At 36.6% G+C, this 19,169-nt stretch overlaps 1 protein-coding gene across 12 annotated transcripts in view; it reads left to right on the top strand.

Moving 5' to 3' along the window:
• Positions 1-19,169, top strand: part of KIAA1328 (KIAA1328 ortholog) — a 360,849-nt gene that overhangs the window by 31,302 nt on the left and 310,378 nt on the right. For all 12 annotated transcript variants that reach the window (XM_045458624.1, XM_045458623.1, XM_045458622.1 and 9 more), the window contains one exon: positions 15,115-15,230. In XM_045458624.1, coding sequence (XP_045314580.1) covers positions 15,115-15,230 — 116 coding nt within the window. The remainder of the gene's footprint in view (positions 1-15,114; positions 15,231-19,169) is intronic.

The following is a 19,169-nucleotide window of genomic DNA, read 5'->3' on the forward strand; positions in this document are numbered from 1 at the left end:
AAAATGTTATTATAACTTTCCTAGCTGACATTGGGCAATCTGGTTTCATATTTAATATGTTTAATTTTTTGTTGTTGTTTAATTACCTCCATGTAACTAATCCTCCCCCTCTGCTGCTACTCATTCTGCACAGAAGCCTTCTTTATCCTGCTTGAGCTCTTACTCCCCATTCTAGTTCACCAGTCCCCCTCTCATGGATGCCCTCTTCTCCCTGCTTATATTTTAGCACACCAGTCTGGGCCAAACTCTGCCTTAATGCCCTCCTCACTCCATTCTGGTTCTGAGTCTTCATGTTGGGCTGTCCCCACTATTTGGATATCCTGTTTCATCTGCTTAGGCCTTGACACCCACACCAGGCTCCCCCTTTGCAGTTATGTTCTTCTAACCCTTCTCTGGCTCTGACCTCCATGTTGGTCTTCTCCCTTGTGTAGATACCCTCCTCACCCACCCTCAGGCTCTGGCATTCTACCAGCTTGCCCCTTCTTGAGGATAACCCTTCTCGTTCTGCCTGAGCTCTGATACTATAAGTGTATGTCTTCCTCATCTTCCTTGGACCCTGATAATCTACTAAAAGTTAACCGTTTTTGTGTGTTTTCTTCACTCTTTGTGGGCTATTCTATACTAACACCTACTCTCAAGCCCTGCATAGACCCTTCCTCACCACACTTGGGCTCTGAATCTCCATGGGGGTCCTTCCTACCGTCTTACAAGGATACCCACCTCAAATGCTTATACCCATGCCTGGCAGCTCTTCCACATAGATGCTCTTCTCATTTCACTGAGGCTATAACACCCATGCTGGACTACCTGTCATGTGTTGACGCCCTTCTCAATCTGCTTGGCCACTGACATCCTACTGGGCAGACCTTGTGCACAATGTGTCCTCCTTGTGCACAGTGTGTCCTTGTGTCCTCCGGATCTCACTCTGATTCTGACTCTGCCCCACGTCAATTAATTGTTCAGGAAGAAGAAGGAAAGTGGAAAATGAAGAAGAAAAAGGGAAAATTAAAGCTCAACTTTCATTTGAGAAGAGAAAAAAGTTTTCTCTTTGAGTAAAGGATAGTTAGATATATTTCCTTGTTCATAAATAAACACACTGTTTTAAATTTGTTGTATACTTTGCTTTCCAAATCATGTCATATAAGGTAAGACATCTGTTTCTTTTCTGTCCTATGTACCTTCTCTGGTACATGGCTTTTTTAACTAAGAGACTTTTGAATAAATAGAAAATGATTTGAAGAGTATTAATAGGGGATTATTAGGAGGCTGAAGTTTTAAAAGTTGTTTTCATTCAAGGTTTTCCAGTAAAAATTAGGTATAAAGAATGAAGATTGCTTCAGTTGTGATAAAGGTCAAACCAAATGCAGAAAGTGTCATAAGATCTGGAAAACCTTATGTAGTCCTATGATCTATTTAAGTATAGCATATTTAAAGAATTTCAGATATTACGCAGATCTATTAACATTAACTTAGGGGAGAAGTCACTGAGAGTGTTTTAGCACCTCAAACTGATCATTAACAGCATATTTTCAAAATCACGTTCACTAGCTCTCAGCACAATGTACAAAACAAATAGCATGTTTTTCAATTACAAGGTGACATACAATATAAAGGTAAAATGATACTGTAGCTTCTTTAAAATGGTGCCTTTGAGGTGAAAAGCACCCTTTAAAAAGCATAGGCTTTTTTTTTTTTTTTTTTTTTTTTAATAAACACATGGCCTCAACTTTAAAAATGTTAGTGGAAAATCCTATGTGTTTAAATTCCAAGACTGGCTTATCTATATCTTGGAGGGATCCATTAAAAATCTAGCTGTGAGGTCCTTTATAGTCAATATCTTTGTTGGTGCTATGGATGAAAGAATCAAAAAGATGCCTATAAGATTTATTGATATTTTTAAACAAGAATAAATGTTAATAGAAGATATAAATAAAATTCAGAGTTGGCATAATAGGTTGGAAAATGGATTCATTCAAACAGGATAAAAGACAGTAGTGACAAGTACAGGTTATTATATGTCTAAGGATAAAAATAAATTAGAAATTCATTTTAGAGACAGACTCACTGGTCAGGCCCAGTACATAAAGAAAAATACATGGTTCATAGTTAAATTTAACCTGAACATGAGCAAGCAATATTGTGCTATTTGGCAAGGAAACAAGTAGATTAAAAAAGAAAAAAAAACTGGTGTAAGTTTTTAATAATCTTTAGATGTGTCCTTAATCTGTATATGCACGGGGAACTTTTTCACTTGTGTTAAGTACACTGATAAAAGAATAGAATAAAAATACAAATCCAAATTTACAAGCTATTGGAAAATAGATACCACAGAGATAAATTAGGAGTGTTATGAATTATTTAGTTTGTGGAGGAGAGTGTAAGACATGACTTGATATATGGGTTTCAAGTAAATGAAGGGGTTTCCCTGAGGTGTCCGGCATTGATTTACATTTGCAGAAGGATAAGTGGAATATTGATTGATCTTTCTAGGAGGTATTAGGATAAGAGAGAATTTTTTTGGTTCAAGATTGCTGAATTAAGTGACCTCAGAAAGTCTTTTACAGTAGAATTAATGAATTGTTTGCATAGATGGGAAAAGGAGTGTCATTTTATGGGGACTTGAAAAATGAATGGCTTTGCAAAATATTGTAGTTTCTGCTGAAAGATGGTGACAGTTCTTTATATATGGATATGCATTTTTTTATTGAAACTTTTTAAGATGGGGAGGGGTACCATAGACTAATGCAGAAACTACACTGTCCCATAGTCTTTAAAGGAAAAAAAAGTTTAAAAATAATCTTGGCTACAATTGCAGTTTTTGATGTATATGAGCCATGTTCTAAGAAGCCTAAAAAACCCCCCTCTATTTCATGTCCTATGCCTACAGTGTCAAATAATGCATGGTTCCCCAGTGCATACTTGTGCACTAACTCATTTGAGGACAGGGTTCTTTTTTAAGCTCAGATACTTTGATTTTTCCCAGAGGACAGTTTGCTATTTCTACTTGCCATTTCTTAGAAGAAAAATAGAAAGTGTAGCGCCATTAGTTTCCCATTGTAAAATGAGTAGATCATTATTATTTTATATTTATTCTGGTCTTTTATTTTTTGAAACTAATCATAATTTTTTGGTCGTAATTAAATGTACATTGCAGTATAATAAGAAAATTAGACTTTAATTTTTCAGGGGCTTTTATGCTTTCCTGTTTGAAGCCTCTGTGAATTTTTTTTTTTTTTTTTGCATAAATAGTATTTATGTTGGATGGTATAATGTTTCAAGACGAGATAAGGAACTTTTCACTTTAGGTAGAAAGGCAGTCTTTGAACTTCAATGTATCGTGACCCTGCAGAACAGTTAGTATGCCAAAATTCATTTTCACATTGTCTATTCTGAACTCTACAATTCAAAGAATGTTTTTTAAGTGACTAGCATACACTCGACAGTCTTTTTAATGGTTCTTCTAGCCAGATACTGCTTCCTAAAAGAGGTTAATTTTTCTATAGCATTCTTTCCCCTTATGCATGGCATAATGTTCTATGCATCAGTTTATCTTTTAACATTAATAAATATTATAGTTCTGTGGGTTATCATTTAATACTGTGGTCATTTATGTTGTTAAAGTTTTTCCATCTTTGAAAATTGGGAGGGCATGTTAGTAAAATAAGAGCATTAAAAAATAAACTGAGGCATACTACATTTTTAAGACTCAGTTTTAGCAAAAATCAATTCAAATCAGGCAGCCTAGAACCAGAAGTATTAGGAACTCTCCACCAATAGGAGCTAGGGGAGAGACTTTTACAGAGAACGGGTGGAAGCAGTCAGGGAAAGTATTTGCCAGGCGTTAAGATAAGCCATTGCCTTATTCGGGAATGGCTAGGTGGCTGTTCCAGATGGATTGTTCTTAGGTTTTGATTTCTTAACCTTGAGGCATTATAGGTGTAAGTTTTGGTTTGCTTACTTAGGCCGGTAAGGCATTAAAGCCACCTCAGTCTAATTGCCTCCTGTTGAATTATTTTAATAAAAGCAAAATGAAATAAATATGTAAGTACATATAAATGATTATGTAGGTAGGTCTAAGTGACTGTAGAGGATGTTGCTCCCAACCTTATAATTATAAAAGGAAAAAAGAAAAGGCAAGGAAAGAAAGCAAGAAAGGTGAAACCAATGTGAAACAAACTCAGGACATTTCTTGAAACAATCAAAGAGCTCAATTTGCAAAGCAACCATAACCTGAAATCTCAAGAGAGACATGTGCCTACAGGGAAAGATGAAGTGTGAGCACTAGCTTACCTGGGACAGACACAGCTGGCAGTGTGTAAGGACATTTCAGCTGCAATAGGTAACAAATTGATGGAGAGCAAATGTGGGCAGGAGAGAGTGGGGAGCCCTCTGGAGCAGCAAATATAGATGGAGCTTGAACTGTCTTGCAGACGTTTTCTCCATAAGCCCTACTTGATGAGAGCCCTGATAAAGCATTTCTCTTGGTGTAGGCCTGGGAGAGGGGAACAACGGTTGCTATGGAAAGGACACAAATGTGTCTTAGGTCCTTCTTTTGTATCTCTCCTATGTAGCAAAACCCATAAGGTCAGAAAGGGGGAGTACCATAAACTGTAGTCCTTAGGGCACTTGTAGAAACCACTGAAGCTGGGGGTGGGGGAAAATAACCTCAGGGGATTACAGGGTTACATCTCAGAATTGCAGTTTCAGAACTACAACATAGAGGAGAGAGAGGAACACTTTAAAACCGGCTAACATTCCGATTAGCACAGCTCTAATTAGAATAACGGAGAACTCCACCCCAACCCAGATCCCCACCAACAGGCTAACCAGTGTCTAGTAAAAGTAACAGTTGAATAGTGATGAGAAAGAAACTCACAAAACACAAACCCCCTAGGATGGAAGACACAGAGCCGAGGGTACAGCAGACACTGAGAAAAAAACATCTGGTCCACGTGAAAAGAAGTTATACCTAGGGGAATTTGATGTCTCTGCTGCTTGGAGGGTAGCCACTGCAACAGTAAACATCAAAACTGCCTAACTTCTGATTAAATAAACAATTCCTGCACTGAAAACCTAACCAAAGGGAAGGTCTGCCCATTTTCAAGTATAGAAATTATTTGCCTCAGTCTTTACTGACCTCTCCAAGATACCCAGATGTCAATAAAATTATGAGCATTTAAAAAGACCAGGGAAAATGTGAAAAGAGGCAAAGCAACAGAAGCAGATGCAGTTGGAATGATCTGATGAGGAATTTAAAATAACTGATTAATATGTTAAAATCTGTATTGTCTATGGCTGCCTAACATTATCACAAAATATTAGCCATTTAAAATACTAGAGATCTTTTTTCTTTCTTTCTTTCTTTTTTTTTTTTTTTTTTTTTTTTTTTTTTTAAATAGAGACCCTATTGTTTGAGAGGATTGGCGAGGCCCAGTCTTAATCTTTTCACAGTGCCTTTTGTATGACTCTCTTGCATCAATTTTGATCTTTCTAAGGTCTTAACAAGTTACATCCCTGACTTTATCTCTACAGCTTGTTTTTCCAGGTAGTGTCTTGGATTTGAAATTTATTTTGAATACGTGTCTTACTTTTAGCATGTTTGCTATTTGGAAAGGTTGAGAAATCCTGATTCATTTTGGTTTAATATTGTCTTGCCTTGAATTTATCTTTTCTCCTTCCAATTCACCATAAGCACCAGGAAGAAACTAGGCAGCACCTTCAACACTTGGAAATCTCCTTGGATATTTTTGCGGCCCACTTCATTAGGCCCATTTCCTACTTTCCACATTACTAAAAATGTCGGTACATTCCCTGCTACCATATGCAATGCTTCCCATTTCTTCAATTTCCAGTAATATCTTTCTGACACTGTTTTTTTTAGTTCCTTACTGGCTGTTGGCTGAAGGCCTCCCTCCATTCCTTGTTTCAAAGGCTTCTCCATGTGGTAGTTTACGACTAGGCAACTGGCTTCTACCAGAGTGAGCAAGAGTAATCAAGACAGAAGTCCCTATCTTTTGTTTTTTTTTGTTTTTTTTTTTTTTTTTTTAAATTTTTTTTTCAACGTTTATTTATTTTTGGGACAGAGAGAGACAGATCATGAACGGGGGAGGGGCAGAGAGAGAGGGAGACACAGAATCGGAAACAGGCTCCAGGCTCCGAGCCATCAGCCCAGAGCCTGACGCGGGGCTCGAACTCACGGACCGCGAGATCGTGACCTGGCTGAAGTCGGATGCTTAACCGACTGCGCCACCCAGGCGCCCCAGAAGTCCCTATCTTTTGTAATCTAATCTCAGAAGTGACATCCAGTCAGTTTTGAGAGTCACTAGGTCCATTCAAGGGGAAGGGATTAAACAAGGATATGAATACCAGGAGATGGGATCACTGGGACCCATTTTACAGGCTAGCTACCATAATAACATTGTGATTTTCCTAAATTTACTTGTGCTAATATATTTTCCATAGATTCCTTAGTATTTTCTACATACACACACACATACATACATACATACATACATACATATTATCTGCACATAAAAATTTACTTCTTTCTTTCTTTGCATTTTACTTTCTTTTCTTAACCTTATTGGACTGGCTAAGAGCTCCAGTCAGTATTAAATAGAAGGAGTAATAGCTGACATTCTTGTTTTAAGTACAAGGTTAGGGATAGCATTCTTTTTTCCATCCTTATAGCTATAATAACTATAGGTTTTTATAGATGCTCTTTATTAGATTGAAGAAATTCCGTCAGTCCCTAGATTGTAGAGGTTTTTATTGTGAATAGGTTGAATTTTGACAAGTGCTTCCCTGCATTTATGGATGAGCATTTAAGATTTCTCCTTTATTCTCTTAACATGGTGAATTACATCAATTTTCAACTCTTACAGAAGTCTTGCTTTCCTGGGATAAACTCTACTTGGATGTATTATCTTTCTGGATCTTTGGATTTGCTTTGCTAATAATTGTTTTGGGTTTTTTTTTTCAGCTATATTTATTAGATAGATTGGACCCTAATTTTTGTTTTCTATGTCTTTGCCAGATTTTAGTATTAAGATTAGAGCTACTTCATGAAATGAGTATATACTTGAACTAAAAAGAAGTGACTAGTGAGTGGTGGGCCTGGGTAGCTGTTGGTTAAGCTGTCTCTTGATTTCAGCTCAGGTCATGGTCTCATGGTTTGTGAGATAGGCCCCCACTTGGGCTCTGCGCTGACAGTGCAGGGCCTGCTTGGGATTCTCTCTCTCCTTCTCTCTGCCCCTCCCTAGCTCACGTGTGTATGTGCATGCGCGTGTGTATGTGTGTGTGTGTGTGCGAGTGTTCTCTCAAAATAAATGAATAAACATTAAAAAAAAAAGTAACAAACGACTATTAGAATGCTAACTTTTTTGAGGTGCACATTTAAACATGAATATAAATGATCAGATATCCCACCATTTTAGGCATTATATAATTATACTATCTTTTATGCTTTGTTCCTTGGAAAATGTTTTATTCTTAGCGTTTTAAAAACAATATGCATTTTTATTATTTAGCTGACCCATTTATCACTTGATGTAGACATTTGGGTTGTTTCTATTTTTTGGCTCTTATGAATAATAGCTATAAACATTTGTATAAAAGTTTTATGTGAACATGTATTTTCATTTCTCTTGGGTGTATTAGGAGCGGAATTGCTGAGTCATATGGTAACTCTATGTTTAACTTTTTGAGGAGCTGCCAGACTACTTTCCAAAGTGGCTGCATCATTTTGCATTCCTACCTGCAATCTATGAGGGTTCCAGTTTCTCCACAGCTTTGTCAACATTTGTTATTATCTGTCTTTTCAATTATGTTTTCGTAGTGGTTTTGAAGTGCTGTCTAATTGTTTTGATTTGCATTTACCTAACGGCTAATGATGTTGAACAACTTTTCATGTCCTTTTTGGCTATTTGTGTTTCTTCCTTGAAGCAGTGTCTATTCAGATGCTTTAAATTGGGTTGTCTTTTGGGGTGCCTGGGTGGCTCAGTCAGTTAAGCATCCGACTTCAGCTCAGGTCATGATATCATGGTTCGTGGGTTCAAGCCCTGTGTCAGGCTCTGTGCTGACAGCTCAGAGCCTGGAACCTGCTTTGGATTCTGTGTCTCCGTCTCTCTCTCCTCCTCCCCCACTCATGCTCTGTCTCTCTCTGAAAAATAAATAAACATTAAAAGTTTTTTTCAAAATAAATTGGGTTGTCTTTTTAGTGTTGAGGTTTTGGAGTTTTTTATATACTGTATTCAAGTCTCTTATCAGATATATTATTTTGAAAATTTTTATCCATTCTGTGCATTGTTTTTCACTTTTTTGATGGGGTCATTTGAAACACAAAAGTTTTTAATTTTGATGAAGTCTGTTTTTCTTTTGTAGATTGTTTTTTGATGTCCTACATATCTTAGAAGCCATTGCCTAATCCAAGATCACAAAGATGTATACATTTTTTTTCTTCCAGGAGTTTATAGTTTTAGTCTTTGATTCAGGAAGTGTTAATTTTTTTATGTGGCATGAGGTAAGGGCCCAATTTTATTCTTTTGCGTGTGGAAAGGAAGTTGTACCAGCGCCATTTGTTGAAAAGACTATTCTTTCTCTTCGATTTTGTTGGTATCCTGGTTGAAAAATCAAGGTACCATATTGAAGGTGAATATTTATTTATATTCCATTGTTCTCTGCGTCCATCTTCATGCAAGTACTACACTGTCATGATTACTATAGTTTTGTACTAAGTTTTAAAATTGGAAAGTATGGGTTCTCTGTGTTTTTCTCCTTTTTCAGGAATATTTTAGATATTCTGGGTCCCTTTCATTTCCAGATGACTTCTGTAGTTGGGTCAGCTTGTCAATTTTTGCAAGTAAGCCAGCTGAGATTTTGAAAAAGATTGAGTTGAATCTGAAGGTTAATCCTAACAATATTGTCTTCCAGTCATGAACATGAAATGCCTTTCCATTTATTTAGGTCTTTAATTTATTTTAATAATGTTTTTTAGTTTTCAGTGAACAAGTGTTGAAAAATCCTGCTGAATTTATTCCTTTATACTTGATTTTTCTTGACGCAAATGTAGACGGAATTGTTTCCGTGATTTCTTTTGGGAGTTACTTACTTCTAGTATATAAACATATATTTGATTTTTGTACATTGATCATGTATCCTGTAACCCTGCTGAACTCCTTCATTAATTTTTGTAGTGTTTCAGTGGACTTCTTAGATTTTCTATATATAGAAGCATGTCATGTGCAATAGAGATGGTTTTACTACTTTTAGGATATAGATGCTTTTTATTTCTTTTTTCCTAATTAATTTCCCTAGCTATAATCTCTAGTACAACATGAACTGAAGTGGTGAGAGCAGACATCTTTGTCTTATTCGTGATCATAGAGGGAAAGCATTCAGTCTTTTCCGATTAGATGTGGTATATTAGATGTGGGCTTTTCATAAATAGTATATTTTTAGGTTGAGGAAGTTCCCTTGTCTTTCTGTTTTTTGAGTATTTTTTTAATCATGAATCATGGTTGGATTTTTTCGAGCACTTTTCCACATCTACTTAGATAATCATGTGGGTTTTTAATGTATTGATATGGTGTATTAAATTAATTGATATTTGAGTGTTAAGCCAACTTTTAATTCCTGGGATCAATCCCATTTGGCCATGATGTATAATCTTTTTGTTATGTTTCTGGATTCTGTTTGCTAGTATTTTGTTGAGGATTTGTGCATCTATGTTCATTTGATATTACTCTGTTGTTCTCAGAGCCCTTTTGACATAGCTTGGTATGTCTCTGATTTCTTAAAGCACCTGTGTTCCTTCAGACGGTACATTTAAAATAACAGCCAACGTACCTGAGTGGCTCAGTCGGTTAAGTGTCCACTTTCCGCTCAGGCCATGATCTCATGGTTCATGAGTTCGAGCCCCACATCAAGCTCTGCACTGACAGTGTGGAGCCTGCTTTGGATCTTCTATCCTCCTCTCTCTCAACCCCTCCTCACCCACCCCTCTCAAAAGTAAACAAACATTTAAAAATTACTTTAATAAATAAAAAAAATAAAATAACAGCCAAATGTTAAAATTTTTAAAGATGGCCTTAAGGTAATTGCACTGAAATATTTTTAATGATGATAGCTTTTTTCCCCACTTTGTGTTTACTTCAGTTTGAAAACAGTATGTCTCTTTCTGTTTGCCAGATGTCCTATGAAGTCTGTTCTTTCCTTCTCTCAAGCTTACCAGGTTGATATACAGAATTTATAAATTAGAACCCACATCCCCAGCTTCCAAACACAAGACATTAAACAGGGCAAGAAATTTATCTGGTTGACCATTTGATGAGCTGTAATTCTCTTTAGGAGCTTTGCTGCCTTGACCTTGTCTTTCACATTAGTGTAAAAGTACCCATTCCTGGAGAATACGGAAGAACACCAAGGTTATGCAAAACTATAAAATAAATCTTTTACTAAAAAATCAGCTGTTTTTTTTTTTTTTCAACGTTTATTTATTTTGGGGACAGAGAGAGACAGAGCGTGAACGAGGGAGGGGCAGAGAGAGAGGGAGACACAGAATCGGAAACAGGCTCCAGGCTCTGAGCCATCAGCCCAGAGCCCGACGCGGGGCTCGAACTCACGGACCGCGAGATCGTGACCTGGCTGAAGTCGGACGCTTAACCGACTGCGCCACCCAGGCGCCCCAAAAATCAGCTTTTAGAAAATGAGGAATAGATGAGTGTGGGAAAACTTTTTATATTAAAACAGAAAATATTGTTTTATATGGGAAAATACAAAATATGCAGCGATGTTTAAGCTAAAATGTAAGACTTCGAAGAAATTAAGTACTTTTGGCACAATTTTCAGTTCAACCGTGAAGAATATGAAGGGTAATGAATATCCTTCATTATCTAAGGATATAAATTATTTTCTATTGATAGAAAAGAGTACATTTTGTGGAGGTTTAAAAAAATTTTTTTAATGTTTATTTATTTGTGAGAGAGAGAGATAGAGTGTGAACAGGGGACGGGCAGAGAGAGAGGGAGAGAGAGGGAGACATAGAAGCCAAAACAGGCTCCAGGCTCTGGCTGTCAGCACAGCCTGATGTGGGGCTGGAACTCAGGAATAGTGAGATCACGACCTGAGCTGAAGTTGGACTCTTAACCAACTGAGCCACCCAGGTGCCCCTATTTTGTAGAAGTTTTTAAGGAATACTCTGAGGTGTTAAATAAATGCCAAAAATGGTGATTTCTTCATGAACAGACTGTTGTCCTCCTTGTTAATAATTAACAAACCACAATGGGACTATTCTCTTGTCCAGTTGTAACTTTTTAATCCTATTAGTCAAATATTTCCCTTCCCTATGTTTAGATTCACATTTTCTTTTAAATTTTTTTTTTTTTCAACGTTTATTTATTTTTGGGACAGAGAGAGACAGAGCATGAACGGGGGAGGGGCAGAGAGAGAGGGAGACACAGAATCGGAAACAGGCTCCAGGCTCTGAGCCATCAGCCCAGAGCCCGACGCGGGGCTCGAACTCACGGACCGCGAGATCGTGACCTGGCCGAAGTCGGACGCTTAACCGACTGCGCCACCCAGGCGCCCCTAGATTCACATTTTCTTAATTAACTTATTGCTATACTCCACATGAGATAAAGGATTAGGTCTTTTTATGTTACTTTGTGGTCTGTGAATGCTTTGATGAAAAATGTAGATCATGATACCAGATATTTTCTTGTATGTATTCCTCAAGGGAAATATTATTGAACATAAATTAAACAAGAAGACAGATTTCAGAGTGGGTATCAAATCTGGAGGCTGTTTTATTGGTAATTCCTCTGCATTTAAAGGTTGTATTAATATATGTGCTCATATCAACTAGGCTAATAGGCCACAAAGAAGCCGTACATATCTTTAGATAGGCCTAGAGAAGAAGTGTTGTCCTTTGTGCTTAACACAGCTTAAGTTTATAGTCTTGTGCTTAACACAGCTTAAGTTTATAGTCTTCCAGAGCATAATAATTGCTAAAGAGTAGTCTTATCATAGCAGCAAACAGAAAAGATTAAAATGAAAAAGCCCTGTTTAAGTAGTATAGCAACACATTTTATCAAGCATACTCCTAAATTTTGAACAGTGATTTTTCTGCATAGAGTACCTTAAGTTTTGGGGAAAGCTTATTGTGGACTCTGGCATTATGAGACATATGTATAAGCATTTCTGCCCTTACTGATCCTTAGACTTTTCATGGATCTCCTTCAGATCTGACAAAGGAAGTAAGTAAATGTTGGTAAATACCTATATGTTCTGACCTGGCAGGCTCTGGAGATAATGTCTTTGTTTAGTTTAATGTTAAGGTAAATTTGGCATTCTACCGTTTTTTTTTTGTTGTTTTTTTTTTAAACTGTTTTTATGACTCTGGTACATTACTTGCTGAAAAGACAAATCTTTGGGCTGTTCTTTATATTCGTATGACTTTTATGAATAGTCTTGAAATGATAGAGAACCATTGTTAGGTTTCTTTTGGGTACCCTGTAACTGGCTAAAGTTACTTTGATTATTTTTTTTTTTCTCTAGTAGGCTTTGAGTAAATTTTTAATAAGTAAAAAAATAAATATTTGCTTATCTACTTATGAATTTTCCTCTTTAGTCTTGTTTAAGATTTTACCAATCTAAATAGGGAGAGATTTTGCTACATATTTTCTCACCTTGACAGTTTTTGTTCTCTCCTTACAATATATAGCATCACTTAATCCATCTTTTTTTTCTTAAGTTTATTTATTTTTTTATCTCTACACCCAGTGTGGGGCTCAAACTCATGATCCTGAGATCAAGAGTTGCATGCTCTTCCAACTGAGCCAGCCAGGTGCCCCTCATCTTTATCTTATGCATAATCCTACAGTTTCATCAGTTCTTATGTTTTGCACTATCCTTATGCCAAATTTTGCATGTTTATACTTTTTAATATTTCTCTTAATCTACTCTCTCTCATCCTATGGCTATAATTTTTGCCTAGATTATAGTATTGTATTCCTTGTACCTTGACCAAATGTTTGAGAACTTCTTTCTTATTCCTTTACAAATGCTCTCCATGTTTATGAAGGACACATATACAGTATCAGGATATTTAGAGTATAGCGAAGGAAATAATAGAACTTTAGCTCAAGAGAATTTTAAAAAATGCCTGATCTAGTCTAGCTTTTTTTCTTTATGAGGAAGAATAATGATGTTCAGAGAAATAAGCACAGTTTTCCAATGTCTCCATGTATACATGATTTTCTACTTTATACCTTGGGAGTTTACCTGATTTGGAACCGTTTTTTGACAAAAATGTTTCAGAAGCTGGTTGACAGATTGAAAATTTGGGTGGTAGAAATAGTTAATGGTTCAAATGTTTGACAATTCTAGAAAAACTGAGAGGTGGTGGGATTACTGTGAAAGCGCAAGTGTGCTTGACAGTGACGACAACAAAGGGGAAGGCCCTGGAAAGGGATGGCAACAATGGAGGCAAGTTAACCTGAGACCAGAGGATAAATCGTCATCTTGTGTATATTTGTTTAGTTGTCTGGATTCCTTGTACTTGTAATCAATTTTAGAGATTACCCTCATAGAAGGAAGGGCCTGAATCCCATTCATGGGCCCAATAGTATGCTAAGCATGAATAATAGGAGTTGGGAAAATGATTTTAATGTCATGATGAGGAAGAAGAAATAAACCTATTTTTTTGTACACTATTGTGTGTCGTGCACTTTCACACAAATTATTCAAAGATGAGATGCAATCAACTCAAACATTCAAAATTCTAATTTTCATTCTGTTATCTCATTGATTTCAAGTAGAGCGGGGGTCTAGAAGGAAGTAAATTTAGGAGCTCAAAGGAATCCCTGTGGATCTCACTTACACATATTGCTGTATGATCTTGTAGGATAAATGTTTTGGAGGAATAAGCACCAGTAGCAGAACTCAGGGCTAACATCTCTGTGCACAGAGTAACATGAAAATTAGGGCTGTCGTTTTAAGATAAGCTTTCACTGCCCCTCCCCCACACCTGCTGTGTGTGTCTCTCTCAAAAATAAATAAACATTTAAAAAAATTTTTTTAAAAAGGGGGTGGGGGCGGTTCCTGGGTGGCTCAGTCGGTTAAGCATCCAACTTCTGCTCAGGTCATGATCTCAAGGTTTGTGGGTGCGAGCCCTGTGCTCGAGCTCTGTGCTGATAGCTCAAAGCCTGGAGCCCACTTCAGATTCTGTGTCTCTCTCTTTCCCTCTGCCCCTATGCCACTTCTGCTCTGTTTCTCTCTCTTTCTCTCTCTCTCTCAAAAATAAACAAACATTAAAAAAAAACTAAGATAAGTTTTAATATTGTTGCTGATTAATTGGGGTTTTTAAATGATTTCCTCCCTCTGCTCTTGTCAGAAACCATCACCTCTTTCTGGTAGGATTGAGTTGGAATACTTTTCAGTTAAACATTAAGGATACAGATTTTTTTTGGTCAGTTTTTTTTTTTAACACTTTTTAATTCTTTTTGTACTAAGAATAATTGTAATGTAAACCTTTTTTTTAAGTTAATACCCTCTTTTTATTCCAGTCTAGTTATTTATATGCTACTGAGGAATGCAAGGTATCAGTTCCAAGGAAAAGAGTAAAATTGCCTATGTATATTTAATGAAATGTTTAAGAGATATATAGATTGTTTATTTCATTGACAGGATTTATATAAAAATATTAAAAAGATCCGAATCAAAATAAAGTGATTGTGCCTGTTTTGATAAGAAATGAAACTGTGTTTTAAAAATTGAATATTTTTCTGTCCTGGTTGCAACTGGGAGCCTATTTTCTACTTAGGACTCTCCACATTTAAGATACTTCTGATGACTGGGAACATTTTTGATATAAAAATCATGTTCATATTTTATTACAAAGGTATGCACGATTGCCTCGTGAAAGGTTAATTTAAAAAAACAAAAAAGAAAAAGCAAAGAATATCCCTGAAGATACTGAAGAGTATCCCTGAAGAGTATCGCTGAAGAAATCAGCACACTTCTGGAAGAAATCTAGTTTTGGTAAATGACAGCTATATGCACATATTTTATCTCATCCTCACAGGCATTTTCTTTCCATTTTTGTATTTCTTTCAGAGTAAGTGAAGAAAAGGAAGTGACAGAAGAACGACTCCGAGCTGAGCAGGAATCATTTGAGAAGAAGATCAGGCAGTTGGAGGAACAGAATGAACTGATCATCAAAGAAAGGGAAGATATCCTTTTTGAAAGTCCTCTTTTTTAATGTGCAGAGAGTTTGACTCTTTCATGAAGAAAACGTAAAACTCCAGAGAAATAATTGTTCTAATTTATAACAGGGAATAAATCTGCATGGGCTGCCATTTTTAGGCAATCAAAATGACACTTAACAGCATGTGCTGTTGCTTCCTTTGTGCTTGATACGGCCACCCAGCTGTTCTGCTGCTGCTGTTACACTGCGGAGCACAGATTTGTCAACTAAAAAAGACAATAAGATGTTTGGGCTTTAAAATGTAGTGTTGGAACTTTCCTAAATTCTGTTCCACTACTGCAGTTGAGCCTGAAACCTCTTTGTGTTTGGTATTCTTTCCAGCTAAAGCTTTGGCAGCCCTAAGGAATTCTACTCTGAAATCATAAAAATAATAAATAATGATAAAAAAATCCATTGTAATTTGTAGGTGTTATAATTGATAGGTGTTTACACTACAGCTTAACATCACCAAAATTCTCATGGAGGAGAAGACTATCGGGTCTAGAACTAGAGAGAGGTGTGTGTGTGTGTGTGTGTGTGTGTGTGTGTATATGTGTGTGCGTGTGTAATATAAATACTGCATTATTTGTAAGATAGTAAAATAACTTTCAACTTAAGAATTGTACTTTAGGGAATATGTGAGTTAAAATAAGCATATTTCTGAAGTTTCTTTCGACTGGGTAGAATTACTTATCTTTAGGTGTTTTTGCAGTGGCGTTGATATATAAGAGAAGTGACTGTCCCTAAAACTAGGCTGATGAATCAGCCAGCTAACCTAGTATACGACTACTTGAAGGGACCAGTGTCCTTCCTGTCAATATCATCAGTAACTTGATCATTAATAATTATTTCAAAGACTCTTCAAGTGTCAAAAATAATCATATATGGACAGTAACTATACCCTTGTGAATACCAGGGAAATAGAAGTGTGAAGATAAATTAATTCACTGGGGGAAAAGCATAAAAATGTAACTGTAAAAGCTGAGTTCTTAACTTCTGTTTTTCTAACAGTGGGAATACATCATTAGAAATTAATCAGAATTTTCAGATTTGATTTGCTGAGTAGAGCATTTTTAAGTTTATTTCCCCACAATCTAGTGGTATACTTTTTCCAGTTATTTATTTTCTGTTTCTTTATCATTTGCATAATCATCTTGGCTTTTCTCTTTTCTTTGCCTTCATTGACTTTATTGTACCTAGGCTGTCAACTCAGGCTCGACCCTCTTTTGTGATTTTCCTCCTGCTACTTTTCTCTCCCTGGTTAAAGTTAGTGCCATTTGGTCAGAATTTATAACAAACTGTGCTCAGCCACTTTGGGTCCTTCACTTCTTGCAAGGAGTAGTGACTCAGGACTTCCAAGAAAAGGTAGATTAGGATTATTTTCATTTGTAACAAAAATTCACTTTACAGGGTCTATTTTTTCCCATGTAACCACTCTGGAGATAAGTGGCTTCTGGCATTGTTTCAGTGGCTTAAAGTTTTCAGCACTGGATCTCTACAGTTCTCTTAGCTTCTTCTAATGGTTGCAGAATGTCAGCTTGCAGAATGTTTGCTCTAATTCCAGATATCAGAGTTGCTCTAAGGCAGGGAGAAAGTGAGGAGGAAGGAATTCTGGCAGTTGTGACTCCAGCTCCTTTTTTAAAAAAATGTAAAATCTTTCTCAGGGTACTGCCCCTGGTGCCCCCTCACCTCCCCTCCCTCCCGCCCCCACCGCCGGCAGTCTTTCATGAGATATTTATTGTCCTGAACTTTATTATATGGCCATGCTAAGCTGCGAGAAGGGCTGAGAAAGTAAGCATTTAACCTGTCCAGTTTATAGAGTGAAAGGCAGCAAGGGAGAAGGGGAATTGGGCATGAAGTCAGCCTTCAACTCTATCTGGTAACAGAATAAGGGAAACAGAAACCACTTTACATATAGTAGGGGGGAGATGATGATGCCTTGGCCTTCCTGGAACAACAACAACAAATCAGTACTGTGTCCAGTGGAATTGGGGTGAGTTGGGGAAATAAGGTGAGAAAGGGAATCAAGGTGAGAAGGTTTGAAAGCCTGACCTCAGTTAGGGCCTCATTTATCTGGTAATATGCTTAACCAAGTGTGTGGCTTTCTGAAAAGTAAAATCTAATTTTGGTGGACTATTATATTTTAGCACTTTTTGGATCAAGATTAATGGATTTAGTGCTAAAGTCTAAACTCAGCATGGCTATGAGTGTTTTTTTTTTTTGTCAGCCTAAGTAGTAAGATACTTCAGGTGATTGTAGTAGCACAATTTGTCCTATTTTTCCCATGACTTAGCTCAGGGTTCAGTTAACTACTGCCATGGGCCAAATCTAGTAGGTGCCAGCTAAATCCAGCCCTGCCCATTCATTTATGTATTATGTATGGCTGCTCTTACGGCTCCAGCTGCAAGCTGGGTGGGTGCAACGAAGACCCTGTGGCCCGCATAGCCTAAAATATTTATTTCTGGTTCTCTACAGAAAAGCTTGCTGGAGTACCTGGGTAGCTCAATCGGTTGAGTGTCTGACTCTTGACTTCAGCCCAGGTCATGATCTTGCGGTTGCTGAGTTTGAGCCCAGGGTCAGTGCAGAGACTGCTAGGAATTCTCTTTCTCTCCCTCTTTCTCTGCCCCTCCCCTGCTCACTCTCTTTCTCTCAAAATAAATAAATAAACTTAAAAAAAAAATTTTGCTGACCTCTGATCTGTCTGATAACCTAAAAAGGAAAGGAAAAGGCATGTAAATAAGTCCAAGACTTAGACAGATGTCGTAGTTGGATCTATAAAAAGGATTTGACTTGAGCATTTATTATTATTGCGAATGAAGATTGGAGCAAATGTTAGACCATTATCAAAAATCAAAATGGTTTAGTTAATATAATTGGTTTAAGATTTTTTGAATCACCAAAAGATAAGGTGGTATTTGTAGTTGTCAAAGAAGGGAGAAAGGAAGACATGATTGTTTTGTTTTGTTTTGTTTTAATACAAAATGATGGAAGAATTACCGGAAACATCATATACATGGTAATTCAGTATGAAAAGTTGAGATAATTTAAGACCTTGAAAGTTTTGACCTTCATATATCCTGAGGATTTATGTTATTTACTAATACTCTTTGTTTTTAAAATTTTTTTATTTTTTATTTTTTATAATTTACATCCAAATTAGTTAGCATTTGGTGCAATAATGATTTCAGGAGTAGATTCCTTAGTGCCCCTTACCCATTTAGCCCCTCCCCCCTCCCACAGCCCCTCCAGTAACCCTCAGTTTGTTCTCCATATTTATGAGTCTCTTCTGTTTTGTCCCCCTCCCTGGTTTTATATTATTTTTGTTTCCCTTCCCTTATGTTCATCTGTTTTGTCTCTTAAAGTCCTCATATGAGTGAAGTCATATGATTTTTGTCTTTCTCTGACTGACTAACTTGGGAAGATAGGATTTAAAAACAGCGACACCCATGGTTTTTACTCCAAGTAGATTGCTCAGGTGCCAAATCTCCTTTACTAGCATAAACCTGTCAAAGGTTAATATGGACAATTTTACAGTACATAAAACCCTATGAAACTTAGAAACATAAAACAAGGTTATAACTTAAAACAATATAATTTTAACTACAGATACATTTACCTATCATACATGAATGATTCAGACTCTTTCATATACATGAAATCATATAATTTTAGATCATTTTGCAGTCTGTTTCTGTGTTAGGAACTATATGAATTCTTATTTTTGGAATTTTAAAATGTGTTCTACTAAATTTATAGGGTTTTTGTCTTAAAAGTTCTAATAACTTGATTTATGGCATTATATGAACACAGACCCTTAGTGAAAAAGAGAAAAGATATTTTACATGTTTGCATTTGGACCAGGCTTTTGAAGGATTTGCTCTTATAGTAAACAGAGAATTTATTACTAAAACATAAAAATTTTTGT

This window comes from Leopardus geoffroyi, chromosome D3 (genome assembly GCF_018350155.1).
Source record: "Leopardus geoffroyi isolate Oge1 chromosome D3, O.geoffroyi_Oge1_pat1.0, whole genome shotgun sequence".
Classification (NCBI taxonomy): Eukaryota; Metazoa; Chordata; class Mammalia; order Carnivora; family Felidae; genus Leopardus; species Leopardus geoffroyi.